Source organism: Leishmania major, chromosome 31 (genome assembly GCF_000002725.2).
Source record: "Leishmania major strain Friedlin complete genome, chromosome 31".
In the NCBI taxonomy this organism is placed as follows: domain Eukaryota; phylum Euglenozoa; class Kinetoplastea; order Trypanosomatida; family Trypanosomatidae; genus Leishmania; species Leishmania major.
The window spans coordinates 1,097,064-1,113,914 of record NC_007272.2 but is presented as its reverse complement, the minus strand read 5'-3'; the positions used below and the strand labels follow the sequence as shown (position 1 = coordinate 1,113,914).

General features: G+C 59.9%; 3 protein-coding genes across 3 annotated transcripts; all 3 read left to right on the top strand.

Moving 5' to 3' along the window:
- Positions 1 to 477: 477 nt before the first annotated feature.
- On the top strand, positions 478 to 6,879 carry LMJF_31_2220 (hypothetical protein; the record flags this gene model as incomplete). Its single annotated transcript, XM_001685157.1, has 1 exon — positions 478 to 6,879. The coding sequence occupies one exon, from the start codon at positions 478 to 480 to the stop codon at positions 6,877 to 6,879; it is 6,402 nt and encodes a 2,133-aa protein (XP_001685209.1).
- Positions 6,880 to 7,771: 892 nt separating this feature from the next.
- On the top strand, positions 7,772 to 10,798 carry LMJF_31_2210 (hypothetical protein; the record flags this gene model as incomplete). Its single annotated transcript, XM_001685156.1, has 1 exon — positions 7,772 to 10,798. One exon carries the CDS (start codon positions 7,772 to 7,774, stop codon positions 10,796 to 10,798), a length of 3,027 nt encoding a protein of 1,008 aa, XP_001685208.1.
- Positions 10,799 to 15,043: 4,245 nt separating this feature from the next.
- Positions 15,044 to 16,501, top strand: LMJF_31_2200 (hypothetical protein; the record flags this gene model as incomplete). Its single annotated transcript, XM_001685155.1, has 1 exon — positions 15,044 to 16,501. The coding sequence occupies one exon, from the start codon at positions 15,044 to 15,046 to the stop codon at positions 16,499 to 16,501; it is 1,458 nt and encodes a 485-aa protein (XP_001685207.1).
- Between the last annotated feature and the right edge of the window lie 350 nt (positions 16,502 to 16,851).

Here is a 16,851-nt window from a genome sequence, read left to right as displayed (position 1 = left end):
GTCGCACCCATATAGAAGGCCCTTTCTTCCTTACATCCCGTTAGAACTCTCCTCTATTTTTTTTCTGCTTTCTCTCTTTTATGGCTCTTCGCTTCTTGTGCACGTCTCTTATCCGCTCCCTCTGCCGGGATTTTGTTGTCTCTCTCTTCCTCTCTGCGTCCTTCGTTGGACCGTCTCCCCTCCCTTCTCTTCCCTGAATACCCACGTACCGATCTCCTCCCTCTCTCTCTCCCCCTCCACTTTTTTCTTCACCCTTCATGCGCACATCCTCCTCTTCTCCCACCACAGTTTCTCTCTAACCTCCTCCCCACCCAACCCCATAACGTCTTGGGCCTCTTCCCCTCTCATTCTTGCTCATCGTTATTTTTTCCTCTCCCCACTGTTTCGGCGTGTGTGCCTCCCTCCTCCAGCTCTTGTCCTCGTTGGTCGCTCCCCTCTCACAGCCGAATAATACCTCTTTGCCGTCACGCCTGCACCATGTCCTCAGTGTCCCGTCAAGCGCGCTCAGCCAACGCCGCGACGTCGGCGAAGGCCACACCGCTCCTGTCAGCCAAACACCTCCCCGAGGCGATGTCGCTCACCAACACTCCTGGTAAGGTATGCGGTGCAGACGTTAGCACCGCAGAAGACGCGGTCGGGCGCTCTTCTGCCTGCCGCATCTCCCCTATTTCGCCGTACCGTATATCCTCCGAAGCGTACACGTCGAGCCACCGCACCGGAAGTCGTCAGCTCAGCTCCTCGAGCGAGGCGCAGGTACGCGTCACGCCTGGAGTGGTGCATGAGATCGACATCATGAGCACCGCGCGGTACGGGAAGGACTTTCCGGCCGAGTTCGACACGCCGACGGCAAAGCTGAGAGTCCAGAAGCCTAGTGAACCGCTGGCGGTTACGCTGTTCGCGCCTCCCCCTGCCGTCCCGGAAAGGCCCGTCCTGCCATCTCCACCACACGCAGCCAAGGAACCGCAGACACAAACGGCGCGTGCGTCGGGAGTCAAGTCCGACAGCAACGGGGCGCCGTCGGCCCTCTCGCCCTTCGATCCCCTCGGCAAGGACTTTGCCAAACCGCCGTCGGACCTTTTGTCTCTGCGGACACCAAGTATCCTCCCGCAAGAGAGCCACGCGCCTCCAAGCGAGCAATCGTCTGCCACCCACCCGACGCGGGCCGGAGCACCGAAAGTGGCGCGGAATCTCGACCAGAGAGACATGAGCTCTGTCGCGCGCTCGAATGCCCATCTTTCGGTGCTGGCTGATCTCGTGGACAAGAAGGTGTTCTCCGAGGAGGATGTGTTGCTTGAGTTGGAGGCCGTCCGAAAGCGCTCCCTCCTCACCTCGGCACCCTTCAACAAGCGGCTGCTTCCAATTCTCGCGTGGTACCTGCTCCGCGACAAGTTTGGCGACGAGGCGGCCACGCGGTATGTGTCTCTCCTGACGTCCCCGGCGGGCGCCACACACCCCGACGGGGCGGTGAGCACGACGTCCACAATAGCCTCTTTCCTGCCTCGCGTCAACGAGATTCGGCGTGTGCGGCGGGAGGTAAAGGAAAGCAACCGAAAGAAACCCAAGCACCACTACGCTATCAATCCCCCAGCGTCCCCGACGGAAGCGGCGAAGCTGTCTGATATCGAAGGTGCACATGGTAAACGCCGACAGCTGCGGCGGACAGCAGCCTTCGATGCGCTAGAGGACGCCTCCGACATCCCAACGACGGGTCTCCCTTCTCCGCAGTCCCGCAGCACGCTCAGCAGCACCGGCGTGCGCAACAGATCTCCGCTGACGTACGGTCGGCTGCACGTGTACACCCGTGAGCACGCAATCATCGATCGACGGGATGCAAAGGCAGAGGACCGCCCCGTCGTGGATGTTGTCATGGATGCCGCCAACCGCCAGGATCGAGCGAAGAACGTCTTCGAAGTGGTCGAGGAGCAAGCATCCTCAGTCGTGGAGGAGCCGTCCGTCTTCGAAGGCCCCGGGCACAAACCACCAAGGACAAAAAGCACCGCAAGCAAGTCGACGTCGAAGGAGCGTGTCCCTGCTCCACCCGCCTCGGCACACGCCGCTTGCGCTCTTGGGGAGGCAACGGCGCGCAGCTGTCACGGACTGCAGGTGCATGGAAGTGATGCCTGTGCGATGCTTGACGTGACACCGAGCATAGGTGTCTTCAGCGAGGTCAGGCGTGCCAATGAGAGCGAGGAAGGCCTGAGCCTGTTCTACCGAGAGTGTGTCGGGGGGGCTGACCAAGAACGCATCCCCTCTGTCTCGGCGTTTTGGAAAGCCATCACCTCACCCGACACACCAGCTGCAAGAACTGCACCCAGTCGGCAATGCCTGCCCGCTAGGCATCCGCAGCATGGACACGTTGACTTTAGTGGTGGCCCAGCGGACGTGATGGGCGCGGTCACGCCGTGTGTGTCAAACATCTTCGCCTTAACGGACTATGGCGCAAGCGCTCAGTCGAGCGGGCTTGCTGGTGAGACGGTCGGTTCTTCAGACCTTTCAACGGTCGCGAATAATACCACGAGCGCTCGAAGCAGCGTAGAGTACTTGCACGGTCTGGGTGGCGACCATGAGCGGTACGACGGCGAAGCTAGTGCAGTTCCCGAAGAGAACCCAGCATCGCAGACACTTGCAAGCACCGTTGCGTACTCCGCCCTGAATGACCCCCACGAGTCTCGCGTCGGCGCTGGGGACACGGAAAACACTACGGATGCTGCTTACTGTCTGGCGACATCTTTCCTGCTGCGTGATGGGGGCGCGGCGGAAGCCGCCGACACGTCCAAGCAGCGGCTGTACGCCGGCCTGAGTAGCGCCGAGAACCCCACGAGTCGCACAGTGATGGCTACGGAGTACTACTATTCGACGCTGCCGAACGCCTCCACGGCAACGCACAGGCCAGAGTACTCCCAGCGAAGCCGCAGTGAGGTGTCGTGGGAAACCAGCAGCGCTACGATGCCGAATATGACGGAGACATTTCAGGAAGAAGGCGCTGCCGGAAAGGAGACTAGCTACGGCAGTCTCATCAAGAGCCGCATAGACACGGCGGCGATGAGCAGCGCTGACAGCATCAAGACCAGGGAAGACACGGACACCGGCTTGCATACAGTCGCCGAGTACAGTGCGTTCGCTCACTCAGAAGCGTTGGCGATGGGGCCCCGCGATGCCAGCGGTGTGCAGTCCCCAACCATCAGCACACACGGAACGCTCCGTCGTGACACGTCTGCAGCGGCTGCAGCGCCCTTCAGCATGCTGAAGGCATCCTCCGACACGACGGATCGCACGGGGCAGAGCGCGCATCGTGTTTGCGGCGCGGCGACCGTTTCAAAAAGTCGGTTTTTGGACAGTGGCGTTCACAGTTCGCGAAGCGGAGGGTGCAAGACATCCTTCAGTGACCCCCCGGCAACGGAGAGCCCCCACGATGGCACGCCGGCGCACAGCATGTTTGATAGCCGCACTGACACGTGCCTCTCTCCGCCCTCGACGACAATCGACGGGTCCTCGTATGCCCCATCTGCTCCAAGCGGCGAATCCGCCTTTGGAAGCCTCCTCCTTACCAACGCTAAAACTTCAACGATGGATGGTGGAGATCATCGGCAAGGGCACCCCATTGAACCATTCCACTCCATCGCCGTCAGCGACGCATCCGCCAACACATACAGCGCACTACAACGCGACAACAGTGCCAACGCAGGCCACTGCTGTGCTTCTCGCAACACCTGTTGGGCTCATGTTGCCGAGCACTCTGCGAATGGCGGTGTACAGTTTGCCACTCCTCTTCGAGATTCCGCATCACCGCCTCCAGCCGCTGTCGCTACAGGCTCCCGCACCGCCTCGACCCATCAACGCTTCTCTTCTGGTGCCGCTACAGGCAGGCGCAGCCTATCAGATGCACTGGCAGCTCACCTCGAAGACGCGTCCGTCATGCACAATCAGAGAACAGATGATGGCCACAGCGCGCAAAGTGCAGATGCCCGCGACACTCAGTCGCCGATCACCGCTATCTCAGCCACTTCACCCCCCTCACGCGCCGGAACCCACCACGACAGCGTGCGGTCGCGCGGCGGGTACGGCAGCCTGATGGAGGCCGACAGCGCTGTGACCCCAGACGCGAGTGCTGCATCGCGGTCGAACGGCGGGTACAGCCTTGGCGGCCGCAGCGAGGCGAGCGTGCAGTCGCGCGGCGGGTACGGCAGCCTGATGGAGGCCGACAGCGCTGTGACCCCAGACGCGAGTGCTGCATCGCGGTCGAACGGCGGGTACAGCCTTGGCGGCCGCAGCGAGGCGAGCGTGCAGTCGCGCGGCGGGTACGGCAGCCTGATGGAGGCCGACAGCGCTGTGACCCCAGACGCGAGCGCTGCATCGCGGTCGAACGGCGGGTACAGCCTTGGCGGCCGCAGCGAGGCGAGCGTGCAGTCGCGCGGCGGGTACGGCAGCCTGATGGAGGCCGACAGCGCTGTGACCCCAGACGCGAGTGCTGCATCGCGGTCGGATGGCGGGTACAGCCTTGCAGACGGTGGCCGTTGTCGCTGTCCAACCGATCCTTCCGCGCTGAGTGCAAGCACAGAGCGCTCGTTGAAGGCACGCAAAAGCGGTGGCTGGACGATGAACTGTTCGGATGAGCAGGTCGGGGGCAGACTGGCGAATCGCGGTTTCGGAGGGTGTGCGCCGGCTGCGCCGGAGAGCGTATCCGTCGAAAGAAGGGCGTTCCGTGTGGAATCTTCGAGGGGTGGCGATGCAGTTGCAAGCCACACGACTGCTCTTCCTGTGTCGGAAGCGGTAGGAGACGGATGCAGCAGTGGATTGCAACCGCGTAGCCCGATGGGGCCAGCGGTAAACCCTTCTCGGCTAACGCCAAGCACAAAAGAGGAAACGGCGGCCTCGACGTATACGGCCTTTTCGGGGTGCGAAAGAGAGGGTGCAACGTTGAGCTCTAGTATGGACCCTGACGAGTTGGCAGATGCCCTCCAGCGCCTCGGCGAAAGGCACGTCTCCTGGTTGAAGGAAAACAACGCGTGTACGTTTGGGGAGCTCGGATGCCAGTGTGCCACGGGCAAGTGCCAGGTGTGCACCACCGTGGCCACTCTGCCACCACCTCGTCGGCCACAGCCAGTGCCCCCATCGGACGAAGAGTCACGCGCTCAGCGGTTCGATCGCGTTGCGATGAGAAGCGGCTCACCTGAGAAAGCACCAGGCTGCGAGTCGCCAAATCCACCTCCTCCTGCGGCGGTACCTGTGGAGGAGAAGAGCTGGAATACCGCTGTGCCGCTGCAGAGTCTCCAGCGCAAGAACCGCGTCTCTAGTGCGGGAGTATCTTCACGAAGCAACGCGACGCTGGTGCGTGTCGGCGCGGGTTTCAACCTCCGCACTTCTCCATCCCCGGCACGAGGCGCCGAAGAGGTGTCGACTCGGCAAGCCACTCAGCAGGTGAGTATCATATCAGAACTTGACGCTGTCACCGCTGCCCCAACCAAGTCAACGCCCCCAGGTCGTTGCAAGGACAGCGATGCGAGCCGTACTGAATCGTTCTTGGAAGGGGACGGGCTTAGGAGCCAAGTGACCATCCTGACGTGTCCTCGCAGCAGCACCGATCTCACCGTGCACAACATGCCAGATGCCGCCATTGAACGTGCTGACGCCAGCATCCAACAGCTTCGCGAGCATCAACGCACCGGCTTTAACTTCAGCGGTTACAGCCACGCAGACTGTCTGATGATGACTCCCGTCTCCATACTGCAGAGCTCGCCGGGGAGCAGTCGCATCCACGATCCCAAGACAGTGGGAGTTTCGACACGACCACAGGCCGCTGCGGTGGCGCCATCTGCGGTAAGCGTTCCCGGTGACCGGACAGCTTATGGAGCGTTGACGGCGGGTGACAGCGCCGTGACGCGCTCTGTCATCCCCTTTCCTCTGCCGCCTGAGGCGAGTGTTGTGAACCCGACGGTCTGCGCACTCGGTGACGAGTTGCTGCGGACGCCTCACAACATGACCACTGTCCTTCTTGGTGGTGACAGGCAGTCCGGTCGCTTCTCCATCACGCAGGCAGCGCGAGAGGAGGCGTCCGGCTCGGACGACGCCGAAGCGGTGCACGAGGCAGAGTTCACCCGTGAGGTGGACGCGAAGCACAGAAACCTCGCCACGCTTCTCTGCCACTCGCGCCTGGACGCGAGTGGCGTGACGACCGCCCACTCCCACGTGCTGGAATCTTCTGCTGCTGCCACCAGGACGAGATTGGTGAACGGGGATCGCTCGAGAAGTGTCGGCGTGTTACTCAGCGAACAAACGGAGATGGACGCCTCCGGCGTCGACAAGACGCGCGTGGACAGCAACGGCGAATCGAGGGAAACTGCACCGCCTGCGGGTAGCGACGTGGATGAGAGCTGGATCTCGGTGGATCCCTCCACCACGCAGAACACGCAGCTAGCAGTGAGCGTGCCAGGACGTCGTTTCGTTCACTGTCCTCCTATGCACCCATACAACGGCGTCCGCGCCGATCACGACTCTCCAGAGCAGCGAGAGCAGCATCAGGGACGCCGCACAATCCTCGACGTCCCAGGCGTCCCGTACGTCGATTCACCGGACATCTCTACGAGCATCGACAAGGAAGCACGGCAGAAGGAAAAAGATCGCCAGCTGTTTGCCATGCGTTGGGCGGAGCGTGGATTGATGTGGCAGCGGCAAGAGAACGAAGCACAACGGTATGAGGAGTCCCAAGCCCACTTTGGTGCGGGAAAGGAACAGCCTAGAGGCCCTCGATTAATGATCATGAAACCAGGTCGACAGGGCGCAGTTGCCCTGCCACGGCCTCGCCTGCCGAACGTCCCGAGGCCACCCATGCCCATGCATCCGCGGTCCCCTGGCTACCCCCCGCGGCGGCGGCACAGCTAACGTGCTGCGTACAGCAGAGATGAGTGATTCCTCTTTTCGGGGACGGCGTCATGGATGAAGTCGTTTTAGACATTTTGTGTGTTGTGTGTTGCGTTTCCCTGCTCAGGAGAGTTGTGTCAGGCGTGCGTCCCGTCGTTTTGTTGTTTCTTCTGTCGATTCCCTAGATTTAGCGGAAGGGGGAGGATCCCAGGCACCGACAGTTTTCCATCGCTCCCTCCTGTGCGCGTGAAACGGCGTCTCCGTGAGTTGTGGAACCCCCCCCCTCCCTCCCTTCATCATGATCGCACACCACCAGCGAGTTGAGTGCCGCTATGAGGCTTTGTCCTCCCTTTGAATACGGGACGACAATGGCAACGTATAGCAGCGCCTGTCGTTCATTGACGCGCCTATGTTGTATGTCGTATATATATATACATATATATTGCTGTTCTGGTCCACATAGACGACAGCATCTCTTTTATTCAGCCTTGCCGCTCCACCGTACTTCTCTACTAGACTCACTTCTGCCACCCCCTCCCCTTCACTCATGTGTTCACTGCGCTCCAGCCCCGCACGGGTTGGAGGTATGGAGGACTATCCTATAAGCGGAGTCACATGACACGCTTTCACGTCTCCCTCCCCCCTCTCTATTCTCTGCCTGCCTGCCTCGCTGCACCACTCCCCCGGGTTGCATCGGTGCTCTCTTTTTCGTTTGTTTTTCTTCGTTTTCGTATTGCGTTCGGCTTGCAGAGATGGTCTCCCGACAAAAGAAAGAGCAAGAGTGGGCCTCGCATGCCACCACACCAAGTCCCCTCCTCCCTCTCCCCCACACCACCCTCTGTTCTACTCGTGCTCGAAATGTCTGCATCTGCCGGAGCTAACAAGCAGAACGGAAGGGAGAAAGGCAGTGCTCATGCAGCATTTATTTTCGATTCGGACCCCCCCCCTCAACAAGAAAATCGTGCACATCAGCGATCCGCTGCTCGCCCGCACGTGCAGCCGGCATCTCTCTAACGCGCTCGTCTTCCACGAAGGGCAACCTGCCAGCTTGGCTGTTGTGTGCGCTCACCGCACCACCACGCTTAGCATTCCTGGGCAAGTCGCAGCGCAGCGTTCATGCATTTCTTTTTCGTTTTCTGAGCCGGCCTCCGTGGCAGATCATCTGCCCGCACACGTTGACCGTAAGCAGAAACCGCCAGTCGCCTGCTTCCTCTTTCTCGCCCCATTGTTTTGCGACCGTGTTGTGGGTTCTACTGTCCCTCATGGCGAGCCCCAGGGCCATCATCTGCGCACCATCACTGCCCGGTATCCTTCCCATTCTCGACCCCCTGTTTCTCCGTCTCTGCTGGACGCACAGACACGCTCGCGCGTGCTGCCTCTTCGCAAACATTGCGCCCTCACAGGCACCAAAATGCTGAAAAAACTGAGCGCCCTCTGGACGGTGGCCAGGGAGAGGATATGCAGAGCAGATGCGGCTCCTAGCACCAGTGGCGACGGGTCTCCGCCGCACATCCCCCACAGCTCGCCCAAGCCTTGCGCGCGGTCCGCTACAGCGGCAACGAACCAGCAGGGCAACCCCCTCTGCGTGCCCTCCGACAGATCGCAGACCAGGTCTCACAGAAGCACCGACGTGCAACGCGGAGAAAGCAGTGGCTTCTCTCCTTCCTCGGTGCCGGACCGACCAGTAAGCGGCAAGGCCGTTGGAGATGCAAGCCAAGGCGCATGTCTACCCTCGATTAGTGGCGCACCGCCCCTTTCGCGCTCGCCAGCCCAGCAGCGGCAGTCGATGAAGGCGCTCAGTGCCTCACCGACAAGCAGTGGCTCCCACACCCCTTTCCTGGCACCACCTTCACAGCGGCAGCCAACGACGTCTCCTGTGGCACCCCTGCGTGAAGGTCGACAGTGTCCACCACGGGCCAACGTCAAGGCGCCGCTTGATCCCCCCACCGCTACCGCCTCGACACCGAAAACTGCTGGCACCGAGGGATGCGTGGGTAGTTACACAATGCTCCGCCGGCTCACAGCCGATTTGGCGCACACTCTAGACAACTGTGCCATGTACGGGACTCTCTACGACAACAGTGGGACTGAGGTGAATAAAAGCTCTCCGCAGTCCCATCCTTCAGCGGCGCCGTACTCTGTGCTGCAGTCTCGGGCACTCGCAGTGCCGCAGCCGTACCCTGCACCCAAGGGCGCTGGCGAGCAAGCCCGTGATATAGTTCCGCGGAGGAGCACCGATAGTAATAGCGTGAACGACAGTGCGTTCGTGCATGAACCAGAGGGTGAGAAAAACTTTCACGAGGCAATGCTCTATCTTTCCAGGTTCATGAACGGCACTCGTGACGAAACGACGGGAACGATGGGCGATGGTGCCGGTGGCACGGCAATCAGAAGCGGACGAGCGCATAACAGCGGTCTTCTCCGTACGCTTCGGCCTTCAAGACGAGCCAGCGACGTTACCAGTGGTCCGGCGCATTCACCAAGCGCGAAGAACCACGACTCGAGCGAGGCCTCCGGTTTCAGCCGTCTCGACTTCGCATCGCTCTTTATGACACCCTCGTACGACCTCCGCTGCGACGAGCCCACAGGAATGTATAACTGCACCGTCTTTAATCAACCAGTGAGCCAGAGCGCCGGCGTATTCTCTCTTGCCGGCACCACCTCGGACTTCTCGACTCCTCCGGTGAGCATGACGTCCCGGCAGGCTTCGAAAAGAAAACACAATGGAGAAAGCGGTTCGAACGCGCGGCTAGGTCGGCATGTAGAGGACACCGCAGCCGAAGCCTCCGAGAGTGTCGGTATGCACCTCACGAAGATGGAGGAGGACATGGAGGAGAGCGTGTGCAGCCAGACAGCCGGGACAGCGGTGCTGCGCCGCGTTAATGACCTAGCCCTGTCGCAGTGGAAGTACGTTACACTCGTTGTCAGTAAGGTGATGGAGAAGAAGACACTGGTGAGGGCATCGCGGGCACTGTCACAGAGGGTCCTGAGCGCTTCTGGCGCCCTGGAACTCAACGTGCTGCCGCATGATGGACTGCAGGAAGTCTCTGCTGGTGGCGCTAAGCGAAACGACAGCTTCATCTTCGATGACACAACAGAGAGCCGCTACGTCTTCTACCCAGACGACGACGAGGTGTCCGTCTATGACGCCGATGGTCGCCCGCTGCTGATCCCAAACATGAGCGATTTGTGGGATGACTTCCGCAGCTCCGACAGCAGTGACGAGAGTCTTGTCTTCGGTGAGGCGGACGCGTTTACTGAGGATGGCGATGCAGCCCGCGTGGGAACGGAAGGCGAGAGCAAATTGTGTGCCACTCGCCCGCCCTCGCCATCCAAGATGAGGAGCGGCCCCAACACTTCTCACAATCAACAAGCACCGCCGTCTCGCGCAGCTCCCGCTCCTCCAGCCGCACCAGCCCAGCAGCAAACGAGGCAACAAGCACCCCCAAACAGATCTGTCAACAGCAACTGGGGCGGCGGGGGCTATGACTACAGCAACGGCGACACAAATCTGTATCCGGCGTACCAGCGCCACCCTAACCCGCGGGCACCAGAGCAGATGAAGCGGCACCGAATCATGCAGCAGCAGCGCCAACAGCTGTTCCAGCAACAGCAACAGCAACAGCGGCGTCACTTCCACTCTCTCACCGCGGGCTACCAGAAGTGCACGCAACCACAGCCCCCTCCCTATGCACGCCATCGACAGGGCCGATCTGGGAGTGCACGGGGATGTTTGCGTAGCAGCGCCAAGATGCCGTGGCCGCAGCCGGACATCTACAACGGTCCGAAAGTGTACACGGGCCAATCGAAGTTTGTGGACTTTACGGCACGGAGCGGCATTCGCCTGAGCGATGTGAAACGCGTGAAGTCGCCGTGCTGGTATTCCATAAAGCTGGCGGATGAGAAGAGACTGCAGGAAACGGACGATCGACAGTCATGAGCCGACTCTCTTTTCGTGTTTCTTGCTGTTGTACGTTCATGGAAGAAGTGTGCCGGTGCTGTGAGAGGTGAAGGTGACACGAATGCATCTGCCCGCTCTCGATACATCCAGACATCGGGGGAGGGGAGGGGGGCGCTTCCCTGCTGGTGAAGGGCTTGACTCGAGCGCACATCAACTGCGGACGTGCCTTTCTGTTTGGCTTGTCTTTCGCCTGGCCTTTTTTTGTTGTTGCTTGTTTCGACCCCGTTGCGTTGTGTGAGTGTGTGTGTGTGGTCATTGCAAGTTGCTTGTGAGAGAGACACATGCCGGGCATCGCGTGTGCAGGAGTGATGGAGCGCACGCAGGTGCGACTGCGGCTTCGCGTAAGAAGACGCCGAGCGTCTCACGTCGTCCTCCACGACCCCACTTTGAAGTTGTCAACGGAGTGCGGAGCTTGAGGGGCTCGCTCAGTCGTCGATTCGAATCTCGGATTCGGTGTAACCTGAGCTGCGTCATGAGCTCTGCGGTGTCGCTGTCAGCGGCCACGCTCTACTTATTTTTTTGTCTTTGCCGAACGAGACTGGGGAGCCGTTGGACAGGTCAGAGGAGGCATGGAAATGTCAGCAGACAGGATGCGTCGTGCGGAATCAGCGACGGTGGTTCGTCTCGCTCGATAGTATCTTGAAGCATGCAGGGATTGTTGCACAAGAATCCATGAACTCCTCCCCCCTCTCCACTTGAATTACGTGCACTCTCCCTCATTGGCCTTCTACCGGGAGAGGGGGTACGGGGACGCATGTGTGTTGAGTCTCTTCATCCGAAGTTGGTAACGCGAAAGAGAGGCGGCGACCCTTGGTCTTAGCGTCACCCCACCTCGCTTCTCACCAGCGGATGGTGTGTGGACACCTCAGTGCGTGATATCGCAGGGTCCAGCGCCCCTCCCCCAACTCTGTGTGGCGGGGAGCCAAGCAGCACCCCTTATGCCCTGTCAAACCTGAACCACCTCTGGCGGTGACAGGGTCAGGCACCGGCGAGGTCAGGGCGATGTATCGCCACTGACTTAGGCGGCGAGGCCCTGAACGGCGCGAGGTCGGAGCGGCCTGTGACACCGGACACGCTTTTGTCATCCATACAGTGGGCGAGGTGTCAGGGGAACTCGAGTGTATCTCACCCGGCCCTCGCTGCTTACTGGTGTGCGGAGGCGGGGTGTCACCCCGAGAAGAGGGATGCACCAGGGGTGGCGGCCGGCATGGTATGAGCGGCCTTTAGGAAGGGGGCGCGTAGAGTTGGAGGCGCGTGCCGTGCTCAGATGGCGGAGTCGGTGCCGTGCTGTAGCGCGTGTCTACGGCTGCCGTCGCACCACGCAGGTAGGGGGAGCTGTGACAGGCTGAGGGGGTGGTAGAGTGGGGGTGAGGCCGTGTCATGTGGCTTTGTGGAGACGAGTACGCGGACGAAAAAGCATTCTATCCGCTGCTATGCGCGACCCGCCTCGCCATCTGGCTTCATCAGGAGCATGTGCTTTCGCACTTCCACCCTTGCTGATCGCATTCTGGTGTTTTCTTCTTTCTTTTGTGAAACCCCCTCAGCCTCTTGGAGTGCGGGCACGGGGCAAACTCGTGAGTGCGGCTCTACCTGCCCCGCATCTCCCCCCCCGTCCTCACCACAACCTGCCTCCTCTGCTCTTCGATGGTGTCTCTACTGTTCGTCTCATTGGCATGCACTGTACTTTTTTTCCTGTTATTTGTCTACATCGTACACTTGTGTTGTCTAACGCTCCCCTTCTCTTTCCCATTCTCTAAACCTTCTGCCATCCCCCCTCCCCCTCGTCTCTCTCTCTTCTCCACAATACACTGAGGCATGAGTGTCATTGCGTGCACAGACTCCTTTGTTTCTCGTCTGTCGCTGTGTGTGTGTGTGTGTGTGTGTGCTGGTGCGCTCTGACCCCGCGTCCCTTTCTCTGTATTGCCTTCCGTCTTCGCAACTGTGTGAACTCCCGCGTGGTGTCCATGTGCCTTATGTGTTTCTCTCTCTCTCTGTTCTCTTGTTCCCCTTTTTGTGTTAATGTTGGGGGAGGAGGAGGGGGGTCACGGGCGTTGTTGCGTCGCTGAGCGGTGTGTGATCGCATGTGACCACTCCTTCTCCCTTCGTCTCCATTCTCAATATATGTCTTTTCGCTGGTGCTCAAATGTTATCGGCACGGAAGCGTTCGATGTCATTAGACTCAACCCTTGTGCGCGCTCTCAATATCCTTTTCCTTTTTTTCTTACTGGGAGAGCCAGTGCGCTCGTCGTCCTCTCCCCGGTCGATGAACGTTGCTTATTCCATTCTTTTCCGCGTGCACGTATAATTCGTGCCTGGCAGCTCGCAAGCGACCATGATCCTTTCTCAAAGAAAAATAAGAACATCCGAATATCACAGACGAAAAATGATGCCGCCACAGCAGCCGAACAGGGCGCCTTCTCTGCGCTGCGGGTTTTGCGTCGTCGTGCCCTCCTGGGCCGGTCAAGAGACTCTATGCTCATGGTGAACCTCTTCATGCTCGGAAACAGGCCGCGAGGGTGGCCTCTCGTGCACCAAAGCTGTGTGAACGCCATCGCACACCACTGCTTTTCCCCAAATGTGTCGCCTTCCTTCTTGTTCCCCGCTTTACCGTTCCTCTGATGCACGCGCGTCACGATTGTGGTTAGGGTAGATTCTCGCCAGACTCGCCACGCAAAGCATACTCGTGCGAGACACTGTTTTAGTCACCGAATCAGCGCCTATACACGGAAGAGAGGCCCGTCCAGTGCACGGTGCAACACCTTCCCTCTTTCTTCGCTTCGTGTGATTGGCTCACCGTCTCCTCTCCACAAGCCAGCACCAGAGTCAAAGAAAAAACGAGTCGATCGCACGGCAGTCCAAGTGGTCGGACAGTGCATGGTCAAAGGTAGGAAGGGACTATCAACGTAGCAACGCGCTCTTCGTACCCTGCTGTTGTACTTCTCTCCTTCTGGGTCTACTCTGAATCCGGGACGTGGCGCGCGAGTGTCCCATTATCGCAGCAGCGGTGAGGAAGGGGTGGACTTTGTGCCTCTTTCTTTTTCTTTCCACCGCACACGTGTTGTCTTCTCGTTTTGCACCGTCGTTGCCGTCGTTTGATTGGTCTTGTCGCTCTCCTCGGACCCCCACCCTCCACGCCTCCGTTGCCCTCTCCGCTTCTTTCTCCGTTTTCATTCGCATTCGCTTCGATTTTGCCGCATCTCCTCCCCGCCTCCTTTGGCGTTTCTTTCTTGGACGCGTGTGTGTGTGTGTGTGTGTGTGTGTGTGTGTGTGTGTGTGCATGTGCATGTGTGTTGCTGCTGTTGTTGTGTTGTTTCCATCGTCTGCGTCTTCTACCGGCGCCTGTGTGCTCCCGTCTGACTTTCCCTCCTCCCCTCCTTTCCTCTTCCCCGCTGCTCTCTTCCAGTCTGTGTCTCGCGCCACCCTTTAGTGCGACTCCGGTCAGGGATATCGACACGCACCACTCGGCCGGGGAATCCGCACAAACGCTACACCGTGTCTTCCTCTCCGTCTTGTGCATATCCGTTGTTACACGCGTTTTGCTGTTTGCTCTTCCCTGATCTTTCTTGTTTGGCGCTGCGCCCCCCCCCCTTACGCGTTGGTTGGTTTGCTTCCACCCCTCCATCCCCCCTCTGCATCTGTACGTTGGTCTCAATAGTGCTCTCACTCATTTCCCGTTCATCGTCTCTCTTCCGCTGTCGCCTGTCGCTCTACAGCGAGCGCCTCTCTCGCGTCTTCGGTCTCTCCCGTTAACGTTGACGGCACATTTTCGCGGCTGCCGCTTTGTTTGTTCTCGGTGTCCCTTTTCCCCTCCCTCCCCCCCCACCCACCACCACCATCCGCACTCCCCACCAATCCTCAGCCTCTTCCGTTGCTGTCTGTGCTTCTCCTCGTCACATGCGCAGGCGACGAACACCCTGTCACATCCTACACTTTCTTTTTGTTTTCGGCGCTCCTTTTCCGTTGGGTCGTCCAGTAGTGTCCTCATATGGCCGTGCATCCCTCTCGGCCCCCACCACTTGACGCCCCCCTCCTCCCTCTTTTCTTTCCTTGTGGGTTTGCTTGGTGCTGCATCGCAGGACGTCCTTTTCGTAAAGAGTACTGTGAGTCTCCGTCGTGTTTGCTCATGTGCACGTCCCCAGCGACGCGATCTTGAGTTCTTTACATGTCTTTCCCGCCGCTCACTCCTTCCAGCACTGCCACTTCGCCACACGTCCAACACACACGATGGGTGTCACTTGCACACGCGAAAAGAACGTTGTTTCCTCGTCAGCGGTGATACGTTTCCGCCTCACTCGCCGGTGCAGCCACGTGGAAAGCACGGGGAGCCCTAACAACCTCACAAGGGAAACCTCTCGCCGTCCCAGGCCAGCCACGCGTGCCAGAGCTGATGCGTGTATTGGGTGCGACAACTCTTCTGAGGCTCTGCGTGCGGTGGAATCGGTTACCCTGCCTCTCCCAGAGCCGATAGAAGCCCTGCTTCTGCCGTCTTGTGCAGAGAGGCTGTCCTCGTACCGAAACCGCTGCCACGGAAGCACTGCAAAAACCACTGTACCACCCACTTTTCTCGTCGCAGAGACATCGACGGCCAGGAGGTATTCCATGTACCGCATCCCTGACGACGACAACAACGGCTACACTCTGGTGCCCTTCAAGTCCATGTACTGTCTACCGCGGACGACGGAATTAGAGCCTGACAACTTCCGCGCGATGGTGACTCACTCCCACGCCGCCGCAGCAGAGGCGCCGAGCCCGGAAACGGCTGCATACAATCCGAAGGGCGACAACGGTGGGGAGAACAAAGAGGCCGCATCACAGGAGACGGTGTCGCGCAAGGCGTTTGGGACGGCTGCCAGGCCCTTTTCCAGGCATTCGCTCAGGGCCCTGCGGCGCGGCTTTTCCTTTGGCGTCGTGTCCGACTGCGCTGATGACTTGGCGGGGGGGCACGCGGACGAATTGTCGTGCGTGTCGAGCGTCGAATCCGGGCTCGCGCGGGAGCCGGATATCTACACCGACTCGACGTCGTGTTGGGAGGTCTCTTCGATATTTCCGCGGGCGACAACCGGCACAGAAGCGGATGAGAGTTCCAGCACCGTGCTCACCAGCCAGAGCACGCTGTCGCGGCGGCATACCTTTGGTGTCATGATGCCGACAGGCCATAGCCAAGTAGTAGAACACACGGAGGACGGCGGCGCCTGGGAGCCGGCGCTCGCCTCCCCTAGTGTGTGCCTTGATGCGCGTCGCTCATGGCAGAAGCAGAAGAGCTCCATGACCGTCGCGAATGTCACGGAGGAGGAGGAGGTGCAAGGAGGCGCCTTCCCTCTGCAGGACCGCCACCACCAACACCGTCGTCACGTCGGCAGGCACTGTCACTTGGCGAGGGCGGTCGCGGCGGTGCCGCCACACGCCCCATCACACATCCGATCGAAAGTCGGCAGGCAGTGGCCGCAGCCCATCATGGAAGGGCCCAAAAGCAACCTTTCACGCAGTCGTCCTTTCAACGTGGAGGCAACGCTGGGCTACTCGGCGCGAAGTGCCTGTTTTGTGCCATCCCCCGACTGGGAGCGCGTCTGCGGGAATGAGGAAGAGAAGCTGCGACTAGCACAGGTCCTCGCGGCTCATCAGCAGCGTCTAAAGAAGTGGAAGCGCGCGCAGGCGGCACGCTGGAACGCCCTCAGCCTATGAACAAAGGCAGGCGGCGCAAGTGCACTGAGGGGCCTTCCCTCTTCACTTGCACGAGGGCTCGGTGCGAGAAAAAAAACGTGCGGCGCTCCCTTTTCACGAATGAGCGCAAGGGCTGTCGGGGACCGTGCTGATGTGCTGCATGAAACGGGCCTTTCCCGTGTACACTATTCCTCGCTTACGTTGGATGTGCCTGTGGTGCTTGTTTTTCTTCTGCCCATGGGGCGACGGCATCCTCTGACGCATTTGCCTGCCGTCTTATCGACGCTGCTCCTCACGGCATCCCTTCCGCCTCTCTCTCTCTCTCTTTCTCCCTGTCTACGCCGTGCCTTTTCGTGTGCCCTCCTCCTCCC